The sequence below is a fragment of the Protopterus annectens genome, chromosome 14.part0, assembly GCF_019279795.1.
Source record: "Protopterus annectens isolate FY-2018-M chromosome 14.part0, PAN1.0, whole genome shotgun sequence".
Classification (NCBI taxonomy): domain Eukaryota; kingdom Metazoa; phylum Chordata; order Ceratodontiformes; family Protopteridae; genus Protopterus; species Protopterus annectens.
The window spans coordinates 758,909,493-758,932,745 of NC_056748.1; the positions used below are offsets into that span (position 1 = coordinate 758,909,493).

At 36.4% G+C, this 23,253-nt stretch overlaps 1 protein-coding gene across 1 annotated transcript in view; it reads left to right on the top strand.

The window, feature by feature from the left end:
- Window positions 1–7,443: 7,443 nt before the first annotated feature.
- Window positions 7,444–23,253, top strand: part of TLX1 (T cell leukemia homeobox 1) — a 73,401-nt gene continuing 57,591 nt past the window's right edge. Inside the window, exons 1-2 of the mRNA XM_044055686.1 lie at window positions 7,444–8,092; window positions 10,394–10,631. Coding sequence (XP_043911621.1) covers window positions 7,609–8,092; window positions 10,394–10,631 — 722 coding nt within the window. The 5' untranslated portion in view covers window positions 7,444–7,608. The remainder of the gene's footprint in view (window positions 8,093–10,393; window positions 10,632–23,253) is intronic.

Sequence of the window (23,253 nt, forward strand, 5' to 3'; positions counted from 1 at the left end):
TCTGTAGCTTAGAAAACAGTATTTCACTGACTGGTGCGTATGCCTTGTCATCTGTTAAGTGACTTCAGTTACCGACAGAATCCATATGTATTTATGCAGCTATCTGTAACTTAGGGTATAGTTTGCCCAGTTTGTGCCCTAATACTTAGAAGGCCAAGCTAAAAAAGGTTATGTATTTAGCAGCTGCAAAGCAAAAGAGCAGATGATTACTCAAAAAATCCTTACTTGATGCACGTCTGAAGTTGTCACCAAAGGAGCATTTGATTCTGTAACTACGCGTGTGAAGGGCTGTAGAATATGAACAAAATATATTAAATGCCAATGCAACTCATCTCAAATGACAGTAAGACATATTGGTTGTATACAAAGTTTGTTGTTCTCAATTCCAGCATGTGTTTCCAGTAGTATCAAAACAGATGTCCTCCATAAGAACGAATTCTAGCTTGAATCCCAAATGCAAATATCTGAAAAATGCAGAACTGTGCAAAAAAGCGAGTAAACTTATAAGGGGCTTCTCAACTTCAGCGTGGAATCACCTAAAATCAAACCAGCCAGTATTGCGTTAGTTTCACTGTTCTAATCTGCATTGGTAAATAAGAACAGAATGCAAAAAAAAATGTATACGTGTATGTATGCATGCGTGCATTTAGACCTATTGCTCACATTAAGAGTTTTGAGCAACTAAAGGGAACGCTTCATCCAGCAAGGCAGCGTGGTCTGTTGAGTTTATAATGATCTAATAGGCTACTGAGTTCCTTTAACTGAACACTGTTATTAACATAGATATTAAAACCCTCAATTAAACAACTTTCTTAATTGGTTTGTTTGCTATATCAGATAACATATACCACACCATTGGTACGTTTGTTTAGTTTAGCCATAAAGGAAAATGCTTGTTATATTCCTTAGATGTAGACGTTTTAGTACTTGGTTCACTAGAATAATAGCGGGACGTGGTATATTCCTAAGGATTTAAAAGGAAATACTCCTGCATTTCCCTTTGCAATATATTTAGAAGCCATGTTGTGGAAGATGCATTAAAAGCTTAGCTGTATTAATGGGCATAAATACACGGTGCAGAGAACTGGAAGTTTATAACAAGTTAATGGTCTAATTCCAGCATATATACTCCTGCAGTGTCTGAGCATATGTTATTTTCAAGCTCTGATATTTTAAGTCGTGGAAACACTTTGAAATGTAGTACACTAGGAATCATTTTAATTGTTTACCTTTATACTGCGATTCTTGCAACTTTCTCAATGTGCCCTGTTGTGTAGGGTCAACAGGCCTCTAAATCTAGAAGTAGAATATTTCATTAATATTTAATGCCAGTCAGTTGCCCTGCAAAGCGGCTGTGATCTCATATCAAATATTAATACTTTAATGCTTTATGTTAAGAAAACAGTTCCCTGAGAGACCAGGTAATCGACCCGTAACGATGCTCTTATAGTTCTTTCCTGTACTTTTACTGGTTAGAGCAACTTTCATTATCCGCAGTGAAACTTTCTTTTCTGTTTCCAGCTACTTTGAGCCGTGTGTGTAACTCTCTTGACCCACACAACTGTGAAATAATGTTTTGATACTTAAAATGAAGACATTAACTCACGTATGCATGGAAAATTATAGGGAAATAAAATATTAAGTGTTGCGCTCTAGTAAAAAGGTTCAGAATTATATCATTGGACCGTTTAACTGCTAATTACCAAAGTTGCAATTCCCCAAAAAGCACACAGACTCAAACTTACCCACCAGACACACACAAAAACAAACACAATGTGACTAGCAATAGACTATTGTGACAGCAATACAACCTATAAACTACTGGGACAATATAATTGATTCCCAAAACTGTTATTTTATGCTACGCCACGTTTTATTCATTTTCATTGTGAAGCATTATTCTAAACGTAATTTGAAGAAACTCCTATTTCCTTTCCCTACCTCTCAACTGTACATATTTTCGCAGAATGTCCAGATTTTTGCCTCATAATTTGGTAATTTTTTTCATAAAATTGTGGTTTTCTGGCAAATTAGTTGCAAATCATTGAAGACTGAAGTTAGAAAATAATGACTAGCATTTGAGTTTCAGACTTCATACGCTTCAGAAAATTCATGCAAATGCAAAACTTGTTATTCTATCAACATTATGATTTTGTAAGATCAATATTTAAAATGGTTCCTACGTTGGGGCCTTTGTCCTACTTTCATTAATGGCTTTGTCCATATTCTTGCTCTAAGAGGTTGAGAAGTATTGCTCTTTCTTCCCAAATCCTATTTATTTTTTGTGTTGAATTTAACCCTCTTTTAAAACGAATCTTAAGCGCCTGTACAAATGTCATTTTGCAATCTTTCAACAGAATCACTTATGTTCCTTTGCACATTAACCTTTTTTTTTTTACTCGTACTTATATACTTACAGTGAAACCCTTTAGCTGGCACATTGAACAAGCAGGCATTGAGCTGGGCTCCCAAGAACTTCCTCGGAGCTTAATTATTTTAAGCAGATAACGACAGAGAAAACTTTACTTCTACTGTCAGGTGTTCTGAACTATGTGGATTTAGATGGATACCGCTTCCATCTGATTATTTTATTTGTAGGTGAAGCTAGGGAATGGCTTACTTATTAGACACTCGTATATCTGCATTTCTCGTCTCCTTTTCCACCTCTGTGAATTCAACACACACCTGTTTTGTAACAAAGGGAAAATTAACACCCGTGGACTTCTGCCTACTATATTTCAATTCATGGTTTAACCAGACAAGTCCCCTACTCACAGTGCCTTGTTTAAGGCAGCCTGTGGGCACTGGTAAGTTAAATTATTTGATCAAAGTCATACAGTCTGTAAGTGGAAATGGAAGGACGCAAACCCTTCATTATAGGATGAAGTTCATAAGTAGCTTATAACTCTAAGCATATATACTAAACTGTAAATCTATTTTACTTTTTCTGATGACCTTAGAAGAATGTTTTTATTTAACATTTTCTGCATGTACGATAGCTCTTATTTATCCATTAGAATATTGTCCCCGCGTTCTTAACAGCTACATAATCACTAGGGCCGACATTGTTATTATATAATTGCAACCTATTAGATGGACACTGTTAAACGTATATTTCCCTTATCGGTACTTACCTTTATACCGCCTTAGTAGTAGCTTTCCAGAAAGAAGGTTACTTGAATAGAGATAAACCATAGATAACGCCAAATCAATCTTTCAGAGCAAACCTGATTTATGTATCTCTTGGTTTTACTTTAAATCAACGTACTTTAACCTGAAGAAGTAATTATGAGTATAGTAAATTATTTAGTCAGAAAAAAGTACTATTAAATTATAGACGTTCCAAGGGTCAATGCGTGACAGAGTCGGTAGGAAACAGATATGCCTAGCTCGTCCATCTAAAGCGACCACTTTGCATTAACTGCATACTTCGGGCTCCAAATAAATGGGTTTCGGGAGTCAGTGGGTTAACGGTTTCTCACATTTCACAACTTAATCGTTAGTTTAAATGGTGATATGCTCTGCTGTGGATTCTTTCTATTAATTACCGTCTAAAAGTTACAGTCCATAAAGGTTCTGACAAATTCAAAGAACCTCCTTTGGGAGTGACCATGAATGGAAAATGCGAATGTCAAAATTCATTTGCAGCATAATGCAACCACATACAGGCATGGCAATAAACAGAGATAACAGTGTTAAAAAGACATATGAGTGTTTTCAATTATGGATAGGAAAACAAATCAGAGGTTTTACTAACCTTATGAAATATTACCTAGGTAAGTGCTAGCTGCAGTCGGTGTCAAGAAGCACCTGTGTATTTCCCACAGTCTTTGCAATGCCCGTGGGTATGTTTATGTGTGCATCTGCCTAACAACAACCAGGGTGGGGGGGGGGGGTACATTCTTAAAGACAGAAGTGTATAGTAGATTAAAGTGCATCATTTCATTTCCATGTAAACATCTGCGGCCAACCAATATCTGTGATCAAACTAAGTTTAGGTCATATTAGCTTAGATGATGGAGCAAAAAGTAACTGCATTCTCTTCATAATCTGACAGCTGTCAATAGGCACGGTCGTACATGCATTGTTTGATGAATGAACGTTTGCATTTTTTTAGATGGTATTTTAATAATGATTGGTCCATATAATCACTCTTGATAAACAGACATTTGTCGAAACATATCGGATTTTCGCTACCGCATATGGTAACTTTCTCCTTGTGCTGCAGAGGAGATTAAAAATAGCTATAATTATGTGACTGTTCTGTAGTCAACGGGCATTGCACCTCATGAAAATAGTCCTTGGAAGTTCTTCTCTTTGCTTTTCTAGTGAGGTTCCCTTAAGAATTCTAGCAACGTATTAAGTTCCGCCCTGGGTAAGAGTAACAATAATTAGGATGGTTAACATAATATCAGGCAGGATGGGACATATGCTAATTGCTGTATAAACCCATCTTTCTTCCTTACTTGCTTTATTTCTTATTTTGTGCCATTCCTTGGAGTGCTAATCATAGTAAGATATAATGAAAATTATGTTTCTTTATTCCAAAGTACTTCATGAAAAAGTGAGGGGGACTCAGAAAAAAATCAGTCAGGGACAATGCACTCCAGCCAAAGACTTCATCAGTGACCTCTCATCATTCAGTAAAACAGCATCGTTCTCGTCTTTCACTGCCTTCCAGCAGAGTCATTTTTGGTGGTGGGGGGGGGGGGGGGTTACAAAAACAGGACTGATTGTTCATTTTGGAACTTTGTTGTCACTGCAAAAGACCATTAGAATTTCATTACTTCTTTTCTTATTAAAACAATTCAGTACTTAATAGAATTATGCTATTCATAGTTGCATTTTTCTTTATCATATGGTCTTATAGACTTTAAAGAGAGTAGTGTCCACCATTCAAGCCCATCTTAAGACAGAAAAAGAAATTACCTCAAATTTAGCCACAAGTAGAATCAGGTCACATGTTTCTTTATTTTGGGCTGCTTTGCTTTGCCCTATTTTTCTTTTTACGGGAGGACTTGAAAAAATGTATCTTCCCTAGAAAGTTTGCCTACTGGTTTTTATGGTACAAGTCTAGGCCTTGCTAATTATTAAATGGCCGTGTAGTACTTACTGCAACTCAAGTAACCTTAGCTTTTCATATAGTAAGCAAACATGGTCTTCATCATAAGATAAAACATATCTGACCAGTGTCTCTTGCCATGTACATTTAGTGGAATGATATGATACAGTTTACACATAACAGTCTGAAAAATAAAAGAAAAATGCAGTACAATGTTGTGTTATTTATTATCCAGAGATATATATTGTCTGTATCAGGCAGTCTAAGAACTAGAGGCATAAATCGGGAAAAACACAACTATAAATGATAATAGTGCGCTTGCGGTGATTTTGTCAGAAAATAAGAGAGAAAACACACACACACACACACACACACACACACACACACACACACACACACACACACACACTTAAAAACTTCAGAAGGTGATCAAACGTTTTGTGGGGAGGAAGATGCAAGGAGACTGATATTGTGAAACTGCCACGATACAGAGGATACATAGTTACTCTTCCTTGTTTCTTTTATATCTAAGACTGGATCGGCAGTACTGTGTTTGCAACCAAATAGAAACCTGTATAGCAGGGGCAAAATCTAGTCCGGCATAATAAACCCAGGGGTGATTTGTTCTGGTGAAAATATATATTCAGGAATGAATGAATGAATGGATGAATTAATAAATAACTTTCCAACGGGCAGAAAAAGACAAGGCGAACAGGAATGTCTTTTTTCTTCTTCAACTACTTCTTTCTGTAAATGGCTATAGTCACTGACAGTGGTTTAACGTGCCTTCCGAAATATTTAAAAGAAAGTGTGTTTCAGGTCTGCATCCGTTGTACTACTGCATGCTTACATGTATGATGAATGCCACCCAAGCACAAGGCATCAAGACTAAACCCTGTAGCAGTCGAAATTAATACCCAGGCGAGAACAGTGCCACTGGCGTGCCCAGTGACACGAATTCTAATTATAGCTGGTAAGCAACTGATAGTCTGTACGCAGTATCGTTTATCAATTAATGCATTCTAGCTGCTTTTATCAAATAGGTATGTATTGCTATTTGCTTTTCTTTGAATAATACAACTAGTGTACTTTTGTTTTACTAGCGGTTATCGTCCTGGCTGAAAAGGGCCTTTGGAGAGTCACCTTACCCGAGACAGATAGCGAAATAACTAGATAGATGGATGGCTAGATAAATGGATAGAAGGAAAGAAAATGCAGTTCTCCTTTTACATAGTTGTCAACAGCAGGTTAAAGACAAATACAGACAGATAGCAAAACGCTTACTGTAAGGCAAGACTCGCTTCTTAAATATGGTGCCACACTACATTTGCACTTGTGACGCTTCTGTAGTTGGTATGCAAACAGTGAGACCACAATCCATCCAGCCATCCATCCATTCAATGTACACATTCGTCCCAAACACCACCATTCCATAAAATGAGACGAGGACAGCAGACTCGGATGTGGTAGCAACGATGCTGGGGTACCGATATAATTGCAATCGACAGTATTTGACTTTAAGAAATTGAAGAGTCATTTATTGCCCTTAACTGTCAAGTTGTAGACTAATGTAGCAGTGCTTTCACTACCGGTGTGGGAGGCGCACGGTGACCCTGTTATTGCGTTTTAGTACAAGCACTGATGTTTGCAATTTCTCTGTCTGAATTTAATCTCAGAATACAGGACGAGACGATTCTATAGCAATGTTTTGTTTTTCCTCCTTTGATCAGATATCATTGCTGCGAATGCGGCGCACATTCGTGGCCTTTAGAGTGTGGTAACATCACACGAACACTTTCACTTACTGCTTTGTTTCCACGTATATAACTATGAATTAATATGGGCTGGCGATTGCTTTAAGAACGCGTTGCATCTCAGTTTATGATGTGGCCCAGAGGATAAGATGCAGATTAAGCAGTTATTTCTGCACCATTCTGTTTCTATAAACAGCACCGATATGTTTCAAGTAGTTTAGTTAAACAGTGGGTTTTATGCGCATTGCCAAAAGGGTAAATACTGCAAACCATTATGTATGTAAAAGAACACAACGCTTTTCTGTTTTTATCAACTGCCTGGTAAACATGTGTGTGTGTGTGTGTGTGTGTGTGTGTGTGTGTGTGTGTGTGTGTGTGGTGCAACTCCAGTAAAAACTCTTTTGCTAGCTAGCCGCGTGTCTTTATATGGAAGCGCCTTGGCAAATATTTGATTTGGGGCTTGGTTAGTAACGAAGACTCCCTTTTTCCCTTTCCTTGAGCCTGCCACTCAACTGGACTTTTTCATTTTGCAGCCAATGAGAGCTTCAGGGCATAAAACTGCAAGTTAACATCTCGGCCAGGCCTTCTGGCAGCATGATTGATGTTCCACTTTCAACGCCAGACAAGTCCAGCGGCACGCAAAAATAATACGTTCTCATCAGCTCCGTCTTCTTCACTTCCACAATTCTCAACTCTTTGGGAGCAAGTCAAGCGAAACGAAACTTTTTTTTCCTTCCTGCAAACAGACAAACTGGATTAGGATTGGGCTGTGCGTTCGGGGTTTTTCGCATTATGGATCATATAGGGGCTCATCACCACGTCCACCAGAGCCACGCCGAACCCATCAGCTTTGGAATTGATCAAATCTTAAACAATCCTGACCAAGGGAGTTGTATGATCTCTAGCTCTAGACTACAGGACTCAGATTATGGCCTGGGTTGCATTATGAGCAGCTCATATAACACAATGGCAGGCAACTACAACAATAGTTGTACGCCGCAAGGAGGTTACAATAGCAGTGCTTGCAGCGTGGCATCGTTAACGGGCTCTTACAATATGAACATGGGCATGAACATGAGTGGAAATAACTTGAACTCTGCGGGTGTGATCCGAGTGCCAGCACACCGACCGCTGGCCAACAATGTCCACCAGCCCATCACCACCGGTATGCATACTGTCCCCAGCATGGGAAGCATGAATAACATAAACAGTCTCACAGGTCTTACATTTCCCTGGATGGAAAGTAACAGAAGATACACTAAGGACAGATTTACAGGTAAGTATTCTAAGAAAAAAAAATGGTCAGCACAACGATGCTTTTGCGTTTGTCTGCATTTCATCTCACACATAGCTATCTCCCTAGTGCTTTTTATAGCTGGTTACCATTCTTGTCAAACTGTTAGTACACAAATACGTGAAATGCCTCCAGAGGTACTTATGGGGCTCTGAATCGGGTACATTTATTGTCCATTGTAGTAGTAAACGTGAATTGCGTAATTATTAAATAGAATTGGGAACATGCAGGAAAGCCAAAACAAACGTTGAAAACTGTTCCGTAAATGAAAACATACTAATTTGTATGAAAATGCAAGAGTATTTGTACTTGCATCAGAAAATTAACACATACCTGCCAAAATATCAATTCAGATTATTTATATTTTCATAAGTAATGAATTAAAAGTCATGTCTGTCCCTGTGCATACACGTATGAGCATAAGATACCCTTTTTGCACACATACACACACCTTGCCAGTTTATGTATGTGCACAGACAGACACACACACACATATGCATGTGTATACATATATAGTGACAATGTCACCTTTCCTAATGTGGGTAACATTTAATAAACAAAGGCAACTCTAACATCTGTGCTTGCGGATATAGAAGAAAGAAACACATAGAACGTGCCAATTAAAAATTGCATATGTGAGTGCAAATTATACAGGCTTCATTTTAGACTTAAATCAGTAAATAAAGTACATCAATGCACAACAGACTTTTTTAGGAGGCGGGTGTAATTTGTAATATACATTATACACATCGGGAGAAAGAAGAAAAACAGGGCAATGCTTTTCACGATTAAAATATGCACACAGATTCCACAAATGAGCAATGTTGTACAGAATACATTGAATAAAATTGGCTGTAATGCATACTTTTTATTTGACTAATTATACATTAACATATTCATCTCCTTCCCCGTTGATTAAGTTAAAAAAATCCTAGATCACGCTTCAATTTTCATTAGGTATATATCTTTATGAGGTGGCAGAGTTAATGTTTTCGTTTTCCCATTGTTCGTGTGAAGCCTGTTTTGATTTTACAGAAGCAGACAAAATTATACATTTTATTCTATTTAAGATTAAATGGACTTGCCAAATTGACCCTTTTACTAAAAGGAACCCAAATTAATAGAGTATAGCAAAGAGGTAATGTGCAATATTTAAAATTTCAATATGCATTAATAAATTGCAAATGGTAACATTTATTGTGCACGTAGTTGTCGATTGCAGAGTGTTTACTTTAAAAAATGCATTCCATTTAAAATAAATTATGAATATAACAGACTAGTTTATGCATCTATAGTCATACAATTTATTAAATACACAAGGAAACAGAAATTCTTATTATTACTGAAAATTGCACACACATTAACAAAAAATTAAGATCTTTAATTTACAAACCAGTATTTATGCATCGAAAGGCCTTGGCCTTTGTTGCACTAGACAACTAAAAAGCTACTATTTATTTATTAATTGTTTTTTTCTGGAAACATTTGTTTAATGGTCAACAACATTCATGCATTTCACAGCTACTGACTTAAGTGAAGACAGAGCAAAGCTGCCAACCACTCGTACCTTGCAAATAACTAGCTAGGCCTACTACTTTTATGTATCCATAAGTCAAAGTCAAACACGATACAACTAGAACACAGACTTACTACTACTCTGTGAAGTTGTAGCCACTGCAAAAGGTGTGTGTCACTGTTTAAAAAAACTGCCATCAATGTCAACAGTCGGTTACAGCTGGTGCAAGCACACCAGGGTTGGTCTCCTGAGTATAACAAAACTGGAGCCACTCAAGCCCTTTCCGTGTTTGAAAATAAATACCAAATGTCAAATAATCCATTTACCTTTATTTATCGATATTTAGCTCTGCTTTGGTTCTGTAGTGTTAATTGTTTATCTGCATCATAAATAGTAAGTAAAAGTCTGCTCTGAAAACATCAAGCATATTGTCAGGAAACCGTTCTAACAATTTAGTTCTCTAAATTTATTCTCCCATAGGTTACCTCTGTTGGCTACTGTCTGTTGTGCATCGTATAATTTAAGACATACACGTGTTTGCATTAGCAGTTGCGTTAGTTGAAAATACAACTGTATGATATCGAAGAGGTCGCCTATTGCCAAAGCTACGCGTATGCAAGTGTTTGTATATGCTTGTCTGTCTGCTGTTGTGCTTTTTTAAACTTAACAAACTCTATGGCCCCTCACTTTTTTCTTGGCCTGCACTGCTTTTGGAGTTCTGCTGATGTTTTGCTGCTTGCTTTTGCCCTGTCTGTCTCCCAATCCAGTGGCCCTCTCACCCTTCACTGTAACACGCCGTATAGGTCACCCGTACCAGAACCGGACCCCACCAAAGAAGAAGAAGCCCAGGACATCGTTCACAAGGTTGCAGATCTGCGAGCTGGAGAAGCGCTTCCATAGGCAGAAATACTTAGCCTCGGCAGAGAGAGCAGCCTTGGCTAAGGCCCTCAAAATGACAGATGCCCAGGTGAAAACCTGGTTCCAGAACCGGAGAACAAAGTGGAGGTAAGACATTTCAAGTTCACTCTGGTTAGCATGCATAAACGATGTGACTTTTAAGAATGTAGATTGACTCTTGAGATAATCATTCTTTTTAACAGACTTCAAATTTCAAACTGAATATATTTATCAGCCCAGAGCAGTCTCTCATGCCACCCTCCAAAGGAAAAAAAACTGTGACTAGCTGCAGTAAGACATTACAGTGACCCTTTTATTAAGTTTTCTAACACATTATAAAGTCTTAGAAAGAAGCAGCTAACTTCAGTCAGTTCAAGCTGAACTTGCATCTACTCTTATTACTGTCCTGTCCGGGTTACAAGACACACGTAGGCAGCAGCATCACCACCTCCCGTAAGAAATAAGTGATGTTTTAACATGTACAGTTATTTAACTTAATTTATGCATCTATGATCTAATGTTGCTGATCTTTGCTGTGAGCCATTTTTTCTAAATACGGAGTCTCTCCATCTGCTAATTAGTTTGAGGGGAGTCATATAAGGAAAATATGTTAGTGTCAGAAGAACGCGTTGACTTACTGAATGCCGTATGTGTATTTTCTGGTATGATTTAATATTTCTAGGTTTTTAGGTAAAATGATACCGCTGTAAATAGACACGTGAGGAAGGCTTTACTAACTGAATAACTTATGCCTCACTAGTTGTTGTTTGCACGACAGCAATTCAACAATCAGCATGTTATATGCAATAATGTATAGGTAGTTTGCTCGAGTAATGCTTAACCAGATACATGATAACACTTATTCAATATCACATCAAGGAAAAAATGGTGCTATTCCCAACTTGTTTAGATAACTGATTTCTAACAAGAACTAAAGAGAGTCACAACTTTATGAGGGTCGATTTGTGCAAACTGAGAAGCACGAGTACAGTTGTGTATACACATTTGCAATCTCTTTTATCTATATTCGCGTGAATACACCACACACAAACACACACACACACACACGGTTCTTGTGCAAACATTTGTGTTCTTTTTAACAGACTTCAAATTTTGACTGAATGAAAAGGGAAAAATACTCTTTACAGCTCAGAGAGACGTGTGTGTGTGTGTGTGTGTGTGGGGGGGGGGGGGGGGGGGGGGTTAAGCCAAAACCATACATTTCAATTTTAGCAAGGGTACACTCATGGAAGTACTTTCCCCATCATCTTTCGGGTGAATTATGATTCACAAAAGTCAGAATATATGTGTATAACAATATTTAAACTTACAACAGACAACAGTGAAGAAGATGTTTAGAATAAATGCTTTTTAATAGTTGCAAGTCGGGGCAGCGGGAATGATACCCATAATTCACACTGTGTAAAGTACTGTATGTAGATATATATGCAAATTTGTATTTATGTATTTTAATATACATAGAAAAAGAATAATAAAACCAAACAAATGTGTTTCCAGTCCTTCAAGGTGTGCTTGATGCATTGTTATTCTACCACTTAATGTACATAACAAAGTCAACTTTCAAAAGAATGTTATACAATAACAATATCTGGTCCCCTGTATAACCAGTCACCTGGATGTGTATGTCAATTAATAGTTACTATCTATGTCCTCCAATTACTTCGTCAATTCTGGTTGTTAAAGATTTATGAAATGACCCTTAAGAACATCAGGAATTTTCAGCTATATGGCGATCCTGAATGCCCATATATTTTTTTCTTTTTAAGTCGTTTAATGGACAAATCCAGGCAAATAAAGCCAACCCCCACTAGCTGTGGATATGCATGTTTCGCCCTTGTTATGGCCTCATCAGCACAGCACAAGTGTACTGTTTCCCGTCTATTTCTGTCTATTTATTTATTTGGGGGGGGGGGGGTAGACGGTAGGAGAGTAGGAACATGTGGTCGCAAATTGATAAATATTGTCATTAATTTCAATGGCTACACTAGAAAATTCTAAATGTCAAAAGAGGAATTAAGCTAAGCTCTGGTGTTCCCTTATTTTATGACCATTTAAAAAAGCATTTAGAACACGATTGAGAGGTGGTTTGCATAAACGTTTTCAAGTTATAACCGTATTCCAACAGCACATTATAGCGTAATGAACAAACTAAATAAATAAGTTCCAATAGTTATTGTGCTATTTCATATCCATAGTTTTAAAAATTCCACACACAGTTTTTACAATGAAATATTAGCCTGCCCAACGCAGTTTACAGAAAATCCTTCCCAATATTTTTCCTTATCAAATATTTTTCCTTATCGTTTTGTGAATGTGTGGATGCAGTATAACGAACAATAAACTAAGCAAGCCCCAGTGAAACGTTGTTTTATTTATTTTAAGGCATTTGCTCAAAAGTCTGACTTTTGAGCTGCCCCTATAAATAAAGACACTTATGTGACAAAGCAGTTAGCACAAGTCCTGTACAATCCCCGGCATGGTATTTGCATTTTTTTTATTCAGAAAATGCATTTTAATCCAGATTGCAGAACAAGTGTCCTTGAGGCGAGGATTTTATCTTTCATTGTTTTATTTTGTTTATTATTATTTTTTTTATTTTGATTTTGTTTGCCAGGTTTGTATGACTGGGTTTAGTTAAAAAAAATTCAGTGGCTGCCCGTGGAGAAAAGCTCGAACATATTACAATAATTTAAACATTCAGTAATATACATAAATAGACATTAAGTAATATACATTAAGAATCAGACATTCATTTTCTAATAAGATTGCATTTTTATGAAAGTATAGGCAACTATTCCAGCATAATAGATAATTATGCATTAGTAAATGTTGAACACTGACCATTTGAAGATGTGTATTAGTAGGTTTGTCAGATAGATAATAAATAATTCATATAATGGCTGTGTGCACAGAATTCTGAATAAGAATACATGGATTGATGATAGGACATGCTGAAAAACAGTGGCATTTTTCCTGACGATTTACAGGGTCCATCGATCTGATAGATAAAGTTTAGTTGTAAGTTTATAGTACTTGATGGCAGAAATGTTTATTGTGATTGTTATGTAAATGAACAATACGTTTCAGCGCCCTGCAACATAGAAATCTATTTAGCTAATAGTTATTGACAGTACAAAATGTACATTTTTGACATATGGAGATCTTCTGTGTTTGTGAAGAAGCTACTAATATGTGCATGCCATTACCTTTTCATATTACAACAGTAAAACGAGTTTATTAAAATAAAGATTAATAAATAACAGTGATCTATAAAAACATCGATTTTAAGTCTGGAGGTTATAGCTGTGCCCTCTTTGTCGTAATAAACAGCAAACACATAGCAATTGGCTTTCAGTAAGTTACTGCATCAAAAACAATTACATACACACCCACCCAAAAAGACACCATAAGTCAAAGGTGAATGTTGTTTATTAACTCCCCTGCATTGAATTAGCTTTTTACACAGGTGACTCAGAAATGGGAACATTTTCTCAGGTCTGAAAAATACCACTAATAAAATTAAAAGGGTACCGAAAAATGTATGTGTATACTATGTGTTTGCTTGGTTGCCTTTGCTTACCGGGAGATTCTGAATGGCAGAGCCTCCTTTCAACAGAAAAGCTCCAAATTGCATACTTTTTCATAGTAAATTAGCGCGAGCTAACAATAAAAATATATTACTTCATTGTATATATAGATTAGCAGCTGATCGCCATGCAAAGCACACTATACAGTATTTACAGCATGTTCAAGCCGCATATATCTAGAGAGCATTCAGCATTATTTTACAGTTTATGTACAAATGTACTTTGAAATTGTTGCTCACATGCTTCGGGTGAAGCATGTGCATATTTTATCAACACAGTTATTCACTTATGTAAAGAGGTGACCAACTGATGATTTTATGATGGTTTAGCTGCATAAGGAGGGGGCTTACAAATGGTACTGGTGCAAGGGTAGGGCTATTTTGCCAATATATATGATGTTACTGGGATTTAAAAATATGGATGGAAAAAGATTAGCATGAGAAGGAGGTAAGTAACAGGAGTGTTACAAGTGCAGGACCCTTTTATTGACCGGTGTGATTTCAAGATGAGATATTGTTCATGTTTGCTGGGAGACAGTTCCACAAATTAGCAACTTATATAGAGTATAGGCAGTCACCGTCATGATTTTTAAATCTTTGAGTAAGCAGTAAATGATGAGGTAGATCTCTGTAGTGCAAGTACCAGTTTAATAACTGCCTGGTGGCATGACGAACTGGCCTGTTCAGGATGTTGTGGGCAGTCTTAATGTTAATGTAGGCTAACAGATTAGGTAGTTCCACCCGGTTAGGGGACTGATTTTTTTTGGTTAATGTGGTTACCTGCAAACTTATTATAAAACTGTTGCAGTTTGGATGGCTGAGAGGATTGAAGGTTAGGCAATAGCTAGTTAGTTGTTAAAAATATGTAATCACCTGTTAAGTGGTTGTAGTACAAGTTGTGCCCTTGCCTAGTGGAATAATTGTTATCTTAACACTGATCTTGTAACCAAACCAACATACACAGCCAAACACAGGAATAATGCCACGAATGCTCTATCTGTCTGTCTTTCTTCTATCTGTATTAGCCTTCTGAATGGAGGTTTGTGGTGATGACTAAATGTACATATGTTTTTCCATATAAGGGTCTATAGAGATTACCTTCCTTAAGTGTAAGGGAATGGAAGCAACTTCTTTGTTGCACAGATTATGCGCAGTTAGAAGAGTGTGTGTGTGTGGTGGGGATTCATATATTACAGCCTGTCTGGAAAAAAAATAGCCTCTATTACTCTCTGCTTTTGGTGAATACCTTGTTCACTTTTCAGTATCTATTTCATTGCCTCGTATGGCGTCCTCTTTTACCACTTCCAATTGACACTGTGCAGCCTATGAAAAACTGTATTGATTCAGTCACACACAGTTATGGAAGAAATCATTATTCTCAACTTCAGTGTGATACATACTTAAACGTCTGTATCACATGTCTAAAATGTGCGCGCGCGCGCGCTCATCTATCTATCTATCTATCTATCTATCTCGATGGAATATATGCATATTATTCCTCTGAAATCTGTATGAAGATTGCATTGCTTAAGTGTAAGGAAATCGAAGAGTGTCAACAATTAAAAGTATAATCTGCAGTTCCTAATATAATAACTCCAAAATGCTGTTTTTATTAAAATGATAAGGCATTTCAATTCGTCTAGCGTCTGGGTTGAGTGGCCCTCACAGAAGGAAATAAAACGCGCAACACTTCAACATCCTGATATACAAAACCAAATGGCTTCAATAAAGCAATTCATTAAAATAATTGTTCAAAATGTGGAGCACTTACTATTGGGCAAAATATGGAACAAGCAGTTCACGAACTTCAACTAAAAAGCTCACAAGATGGTTATACGTGTTACTTTATGCTAACTAAAATTTGTTTTAATCAATTAACCTGATTCTGTATTATTTACCACGGATATTGGTTAAAGTCGTAACACCAAATAGTGTGCTAGTCCACTTCAGTGTGGAAGAACGTGGAAGCCAGCCTTTTTAAAACACAAAATGAAGAGCATTCCTCCTAATGAGGTACACTTGAGAATTATGATACAGCTTTCTAACATCTTCAACTAGAAAGTTCAGGGTATGACTATTAGGTTATACTTATGAAAGTCGTTTTGATAAATCAGCATGATTCTGCACTATTTAGCATGGGTATAAGATAAAAAAAGTTTTAACAATGAATGTGTGATAGTCCATTTCAATGTGGAACTACGAAGAATATGAACTTTTTACGACTCAAAATGACAAACATTCTTCATAATGAGGTACACTTGTGAGGTATGGACAGTAATACTTTTATATATGTAAGCTTTTTAAAAATACTTCTGCCTTGTCTAATACCTTCTTTTTGTAACAAAATAGAACCCTTGATTAAAGTCACTATAAGTCATTGCTGACTTGGAAACTAATGCGCAGCAGATAGGCTATCATCCTTTCTATGCTTGATATCCCGTCAACTGGCCTGTAGTTAAAAATGGTCCACCGTAGGTGTTATTTTCTTAATAGACCCTGGATCTGTGAATAATAACAAGCTATAAATATCCGAGTGCATTTTACATAATTAAATTAATTACAGCAACTTACCCCATGCTTGTACATCGCCCTTCTTCCTGACATGTGGAGAACTAGTACACTACTCTGTATCTCTGCTAGGAGGGTAGGATGGCAGCATGCATCGCATTACTTTTCTAAAGTATTACAGGCAAAACAGAGAGAGTGTATTTTAAATTTCATTCTTATTTCACTTCAACGTTAGTAGAACAATAGTTTTTGTATCAATAGACATTTTCTGAACAATAAGTATGACACTCTCATATTTGCCATTATTGACTGGTTGTAATCCTCAGTGATTTAACAGAAAAAAAATGATGGGGGACAGGGCAAAATACGACGCAAAATAAGGGACCTTTTTGTAGAACCAGAAACAATGGAGAAATATGGTTGCCAAGTCAAGAGCCTCAGTATATGTAATGTGTGTGTGCGCAGTGTGAAATTCTTAACCGCTTCACTTAAGGATAAGGAAAAAAGGAACAATAATTAGGCGCATTTGTAAAATAGTACTATTTACTCAGATATTGTCAGAGTGAGAGGATCTCTAGGAAGCATAAGAAGGTTGTGACTATAATATCTAGCTTAATTTCGTTGATTATAATCCTCACAGTTTTGTATACTTGTCACAAAAGCAAAATACTTAGATACAATTTTTCAGAGAGACATTTCAGAGCTTTGCTAATAATTTTAAATATACAAAACAAATACCATCGGGGAATGTGCAAAATTAGCTTCTCCGTGTAGGGCAAAAGGGCAAAGATTGTTTCAGAACCTTAATGGGAGACATATCTTATGAAGACAGTGTGAACATTGAGAGGTATGACACAACCACTTTCTCTAATAAGAGGGTACGTATCCCTAATAAGGAATTAAATAACTAGGCTGTTATTAGGCGTAATCAAACACGAGGCAAAAATATTATACAGAACGCAGTTTTCCTTTGCTTTTTAAGAAATTAATTCGTTGTAGTGTTCCTAACTTCTTAGATAAGTATACAGACAATAATGGTTTTATGCCATTTAATGCAATATTTAAAAATGTTGTTCATTAATATACCCCTCAGGACATATAGTTTATTGGTCTGTCTGCATTCCACCATTTATCCTTTATAGTGCAAGACTTATCGTATTATAATTTATGTTTTGTTGTCTGCTAATTAATCTATTTTAAGCAATAACTGTATTAAATAACCACATTTTGATATTTTAGTAAAGAATATAAACCGAGGTGATTGCAGTACACAAAAGTTTGCCTTCTAACTTTGGTACGTCTATACTTCTTTGGGTTTTGTTTTCTATTTTTTTTTAACGTTTTTATAGGCTGAACCGATTAGAGCATGTTATTGTTCTGTTCCATCGTGATCGCGCAGCTGTTTGGATGATGTTGGTTTCATCGATATTATGATTATTCATTTATTTATTTGTTAGTCTAATATTCGAATTATGATTGTGTTTTTGTTTATTTGCATTTAGTTTGATCATTACATTTTTTTTGTTAGCACTTTTGGAAAGTGTTAAATTGCAATGTGGAATTGGTGGGGTAGTCATTTTGAAGCTATTTGCCATTGCTGTGCTGCCCCTTAAGACATTTCTTCTTTCATCATAGAGGATATTTTCACTTTTCCTTTTGCAGGTGCTGCCAGCCTTCTATGGTTTGTGCTTCATATTTTGTACTAATTTACTTTAGTCAGCAAAGAATTATTAGAGCTCTTTGACCAAGCGAAATAGTATTGCATAATTTAAAAAAAAATGTTTGCTACTTTTTATTCGAATCCAACCAGTTGCGCATATTCCAGAGATATACACAACCTAAAACAAATTTCATTAATTTTAGCGCGTACCCATTTTTTGTACAGCTTCTTGCAATGCTGCATACCTTTCAACTTCCTAGCACAAAAGAATCAAGGGCAAAATCCAAAAACAACGAGGGAAGAAAAGCCCCAAAACTAAGGGCAGATTAAAAAAAATGCTGTTATAAACATACAACGTTAATAGAATAACAGGTTTTGTATTAGCACGCTTTTCCAAAGGATCCAGAAATAAGGAACTCATACGTCTGTCATTGTTTAGTAACTGAAAGCTTCAATGATTTTTCCGATTGTCACGTTTTGCGAGTTACTCACCAAAATAAGAGCAAAAGTAGGAATATTCTGTCATGTTCCGGACAGTTGAGAGCTATGCAACGTGGTAATTAAATGCATGAATCGTCAGTGAAGTAAAAGTTTCTATCCACAGGAACTAGACGGGCTAACAGTAAGGAAACTGTCTTCCGTCACAGCTGCCATTTCTTGCGTCACTGGAAGGCTTTATGGTTGGCTTGTATAAATGTGCGAGCTTGTGAAGTTTATATTTCTTATCCAGGACAGAGCACTGATCCAAGTGGATCTTTTTGAAGCCAACCCGAGATAGGTATAGAACACGAAAGGGGACAGGATGTCAAAACACTATGCAGGAGTAATAAAAACAGTAAAGTTCCGTCAGCAATGCTACATAAATGATTTTGGTTCTCAGATTCAGCCTAGCTCCTCCACGATTTACTGAAGATCCTCATAAAGACAGACATGTTTATGGGGAACTGTCTTATCAAATAAATAAGCAAAGCCCATTCAGTGATGCTCTGTCACTAAGTTAACTACATGAGATTTAGTATACGGATAAGTTATACTGCGAGAACTTAGACAGTACTTATCTTTCTGATCCCCAGCTATGATTTTTAATCACCAGAGGTTTTGTGGCATGCGAATACAGCTAAACAATTAAAAAAAAAAAAAAAATAGTCGTGCATCCATACAGCATAACAGGCATTTCACAGTAGGTTAAAATAAAATTCAGCAAGTATGTACATCATAAGTAAAGCCATGCAATGCTTTTATTATTGCAGCGGCTTTGTGTTTGCAACATGTGGAGATCTAATATTGTAGAATAATGGAGTCATACCAGAAAAAATAACTCAAAAACAAGGAGAACCAAGAAAAGAAACAACAAGAGCACAACCCAGAGCAATGCAAGACATAAACACACGGAAAAACCCACTGCATACGCAAAGGCAATAAAAAAGTACAATGGTACAACACTGTTCAATGGAGTACTGCTGTTTACGAGCTTTTACTGCCGCAAAAGCTGTATGTGTGTCATAGCTCTCAACCTTCCATCTCTAAAATGAGGAAGACTCGCCTTCATAATGTGGAACAAATGGGCAAAATGTGAAACACATACTAATGGCTTACTAACAACTTCAAATAGGAAGGTCATAGGATGGTTAAAATGTGCTGGTTTTACTTATAAAGAATATCCTTTAATGAATTAATATGATAAATTTATATTTACCGTGGATTTCACTTAAAACATTCCTAACACTGAATGTGTGACAAATTGTTTCAATGTGGAACTTTGAGGAACATGAACTTTTTAAGACCCCAAATGAAGTACGTTCCTCATAATGAGGTACACTTGAGAGGTATGTTGTGTGTGTGTGTGTGTGTGTGTGTGTGCGCGCGCGCGCGCGAAAGACAGAGACTGAAGAAGGTTGCTGCAGAGGTTTTATACACCTGCATCTGGATCATAGAAGTATGGCCACCTTTTAAACATTTTCAAGAAATTTGTGGTAATAATGTTAAAATACCTTGCAGAAAAATCATTTAAATGCGAGGAAAGAGTAAGGGTATCAGACAAGTATTTCAACACGGGTGATACTGTACGTGCGTACCCCACCGGCCGATTCGCGCAGATGTGGACGTAACTTCCATTTTCCTCAATGTAGTGCGATCTCGGAGTTAGTTTATTTAATTTGTAGGGGGAGCAGGGGTAATGCATAATTCAACATTAACTTGTTTTGTCCGGTTGCAGAAATATAAATATATCTGGGATTTATAAGAAAATGCAGAAATTAAAATAGTAATGTTTATGGTAATAAATTAGAATGATGGTTTAAAAAGGCCGAATATGCCGCTTTGCTGCAACAAGTACAAAAATGCAAGCCGGTCTAAACGGACCACGTTTTTCTTTGTGTAAGGTCTTTTAGTTGAAACAGCACATAATTAGGATGAAACTTAATTCTCATCATATTAAGACAGAAAGACAATGTCAAGTGTATACAGGAGAGAGAGAGAGAGAGAGAGAGAGAGAGCTGGCATTAACTTTGTGGTTATATTAAATTTCATTTTGTTTAATATTTAGGTCCTTTTGTTTTAAATTGGAGAACTGCAGCCAGTTTTTCTTCTGGTAAAGTTTATTTTTTTACCACATAGCAATTCATAGCCCTAGCATAACAGAGTACTTGCAAATTAAGTGTCCTGAAGAAACATGTGATGGCGCAGTTCTTACTATATGATACCAAAAACAAGATGATGTGTTATGTAGTGTTTTTATATATTTCACAATAGCGATACTTTGGGAGGATTGTTCTTTAAGGGAGCAGCCTGAAAGATCTGGGGAACTAAATCTGATTGTTATTAAAGAAACAAAAGATAAAAAAGCATTCCAACAGTTAAAGTTGCATAAATATGTAACATGCCATGCTAGTTGCAAATGCTTTGCAAAGCTGGTTGTTATATGCTAATGGTGCACATATTCCCCTTTAAGAAAGTGCAAAATAACTTAACTCTGTCAACTAGTACAACCAGAGGTAAAAGCATATATGCTTTAGTTTCCTGCCTTTGGGAAAGAAAGGTTAGCTTTGGATGGAGAAAGCATGTAGCCTATTGACAGATAATATTAGACAATTGCATAGCTTTGGATGTTATAGTCTGCACACAGAGGCATATAATTTCTTTCTACCCCCGCCCGTCTGCTATTGTGTGTTACAGTTTTACTATGGTAAACGTTGTGGAGGCATGCCTAACTAATTAATATACTTAGGTAAATTGGTTTAACTTGGCTAGTTGTTGGCCTCCTCTTACATATGTCTTTCTGTACAAGGATTATGATTTCCTCTATTTCAATTAAACAGTAATTGCTCAATGTTATAGCTAGTGAAGTACAGCATTAAAATTGTATGTGCTGTAAAGTTACTCACTCTTTCAAGTATATTAGTTTTGCATTTCCCCCCACTCAGAAGCACTGCATGATCTCATTTTTGTGGGAACACTATTTTTAATGCCTTACCGATGGGTAACTGCAATCTAATGTGAGAAACTACTGAATGCATAGCGTTATTTCCTTAAACTATATTTTTTTGGGGGGGCAACAACAATGACCTTTATAGACTTATAAAACAAATATGAAAAGGTGTGCAGCTAATCAAAAACCTAGACATTAAGTAATACAGTAGCCTTTCACAGGGGGACATTTAGCCTAAGAGGATATGCCATGTATATTGCTCCATAGTTAATGATATTTATTAACTACCACACCATCACAGAATATTGTATAGAAGGTTGATAACAAATCTTCAAAACAGATTCAAACATTATATCTATATCACATATAACCTTGTACAAAAGTCAATTTAAAATACACTGTCTTTATAAGATATTATTGCCACCTTAGGAGGAATTCAGTATGCATATAAGTCATTTAATCTCTAAAATAATTTATCTAATATAATATGTGAAAAACGAGGACAGGCAAGTCAGTACAAATATGTCATTTAATTTCTAAAATTATATGCAATAAATAAATACTTTAACAAAATATTTAAGTATGTTGGTATGCAAGACTCAGACTTACTTTGTTGACTAAGATGAGAGATTCTCAATTAAATCCAACTACTGTTATTAAAAATAATTTTCAGCATAACTAAAATGAGATCGGTGGAATACCAACAAGGGGTCAATATTTGCAAAGACAAACCTGGTTATAAAGTGGGTTGATTTTAGATTGAAAGCCCTACATGCATTTAATTAGATACAAAAATAAATATGAATAAAAAAAACACACGAATGCAAAGTTAACAGAAGAAGGAAACCACAGTTTTCTTCTATCTGCATTTGCAGTGTCCTGCAAGGCATAAGCAAGCTCAGCACCAGTACTGAAAAGGCACTTGAGCACATATTGCTGGGGCTTCAGCGGGGGGAGTAATGATGGGGAGAATCTTGATTAGGAGCCCTACACATAAAATTTCTTGCAAATTTGAGTAGCTTTATTAACATAACTGATGTTGAATGTAGTCACCCTACTTATGGTATAGTGAATGTCCAAGTATCATTTCTACTCACAGTTTACAGTTTACATGGCACTCAAACATCTTGCAGTAACAGAGGTCATGATGTTTGGCACTATGCTGAAAAAAGATTGCCTAACCTTGATAAAGAGGATAGTTCAACTTTTAAACTTTAAATGATATGAGATAAATATGGTTTACCTTCATTTTGTCATGAGTGGTTTGTGCTACGTCCGTCCATCAAAAGGACAAACGCAAAAATCTCACAGCGGTGACTCAAATATGTTTGAATGGCTACAATGAGAATGCATTTAGCCATTCAAACATATGGGACAAATGTCGAAAATAGTATAATAAGCAAAGAAAAAAAACATCTCACTCAACTTGTTGATAGCTGCTTGAGTGCATTGCATAGGAGCATTGCTATGGCATGCATGTATCTGTATGTGTACACACACACACACACACACACACACACACACACAC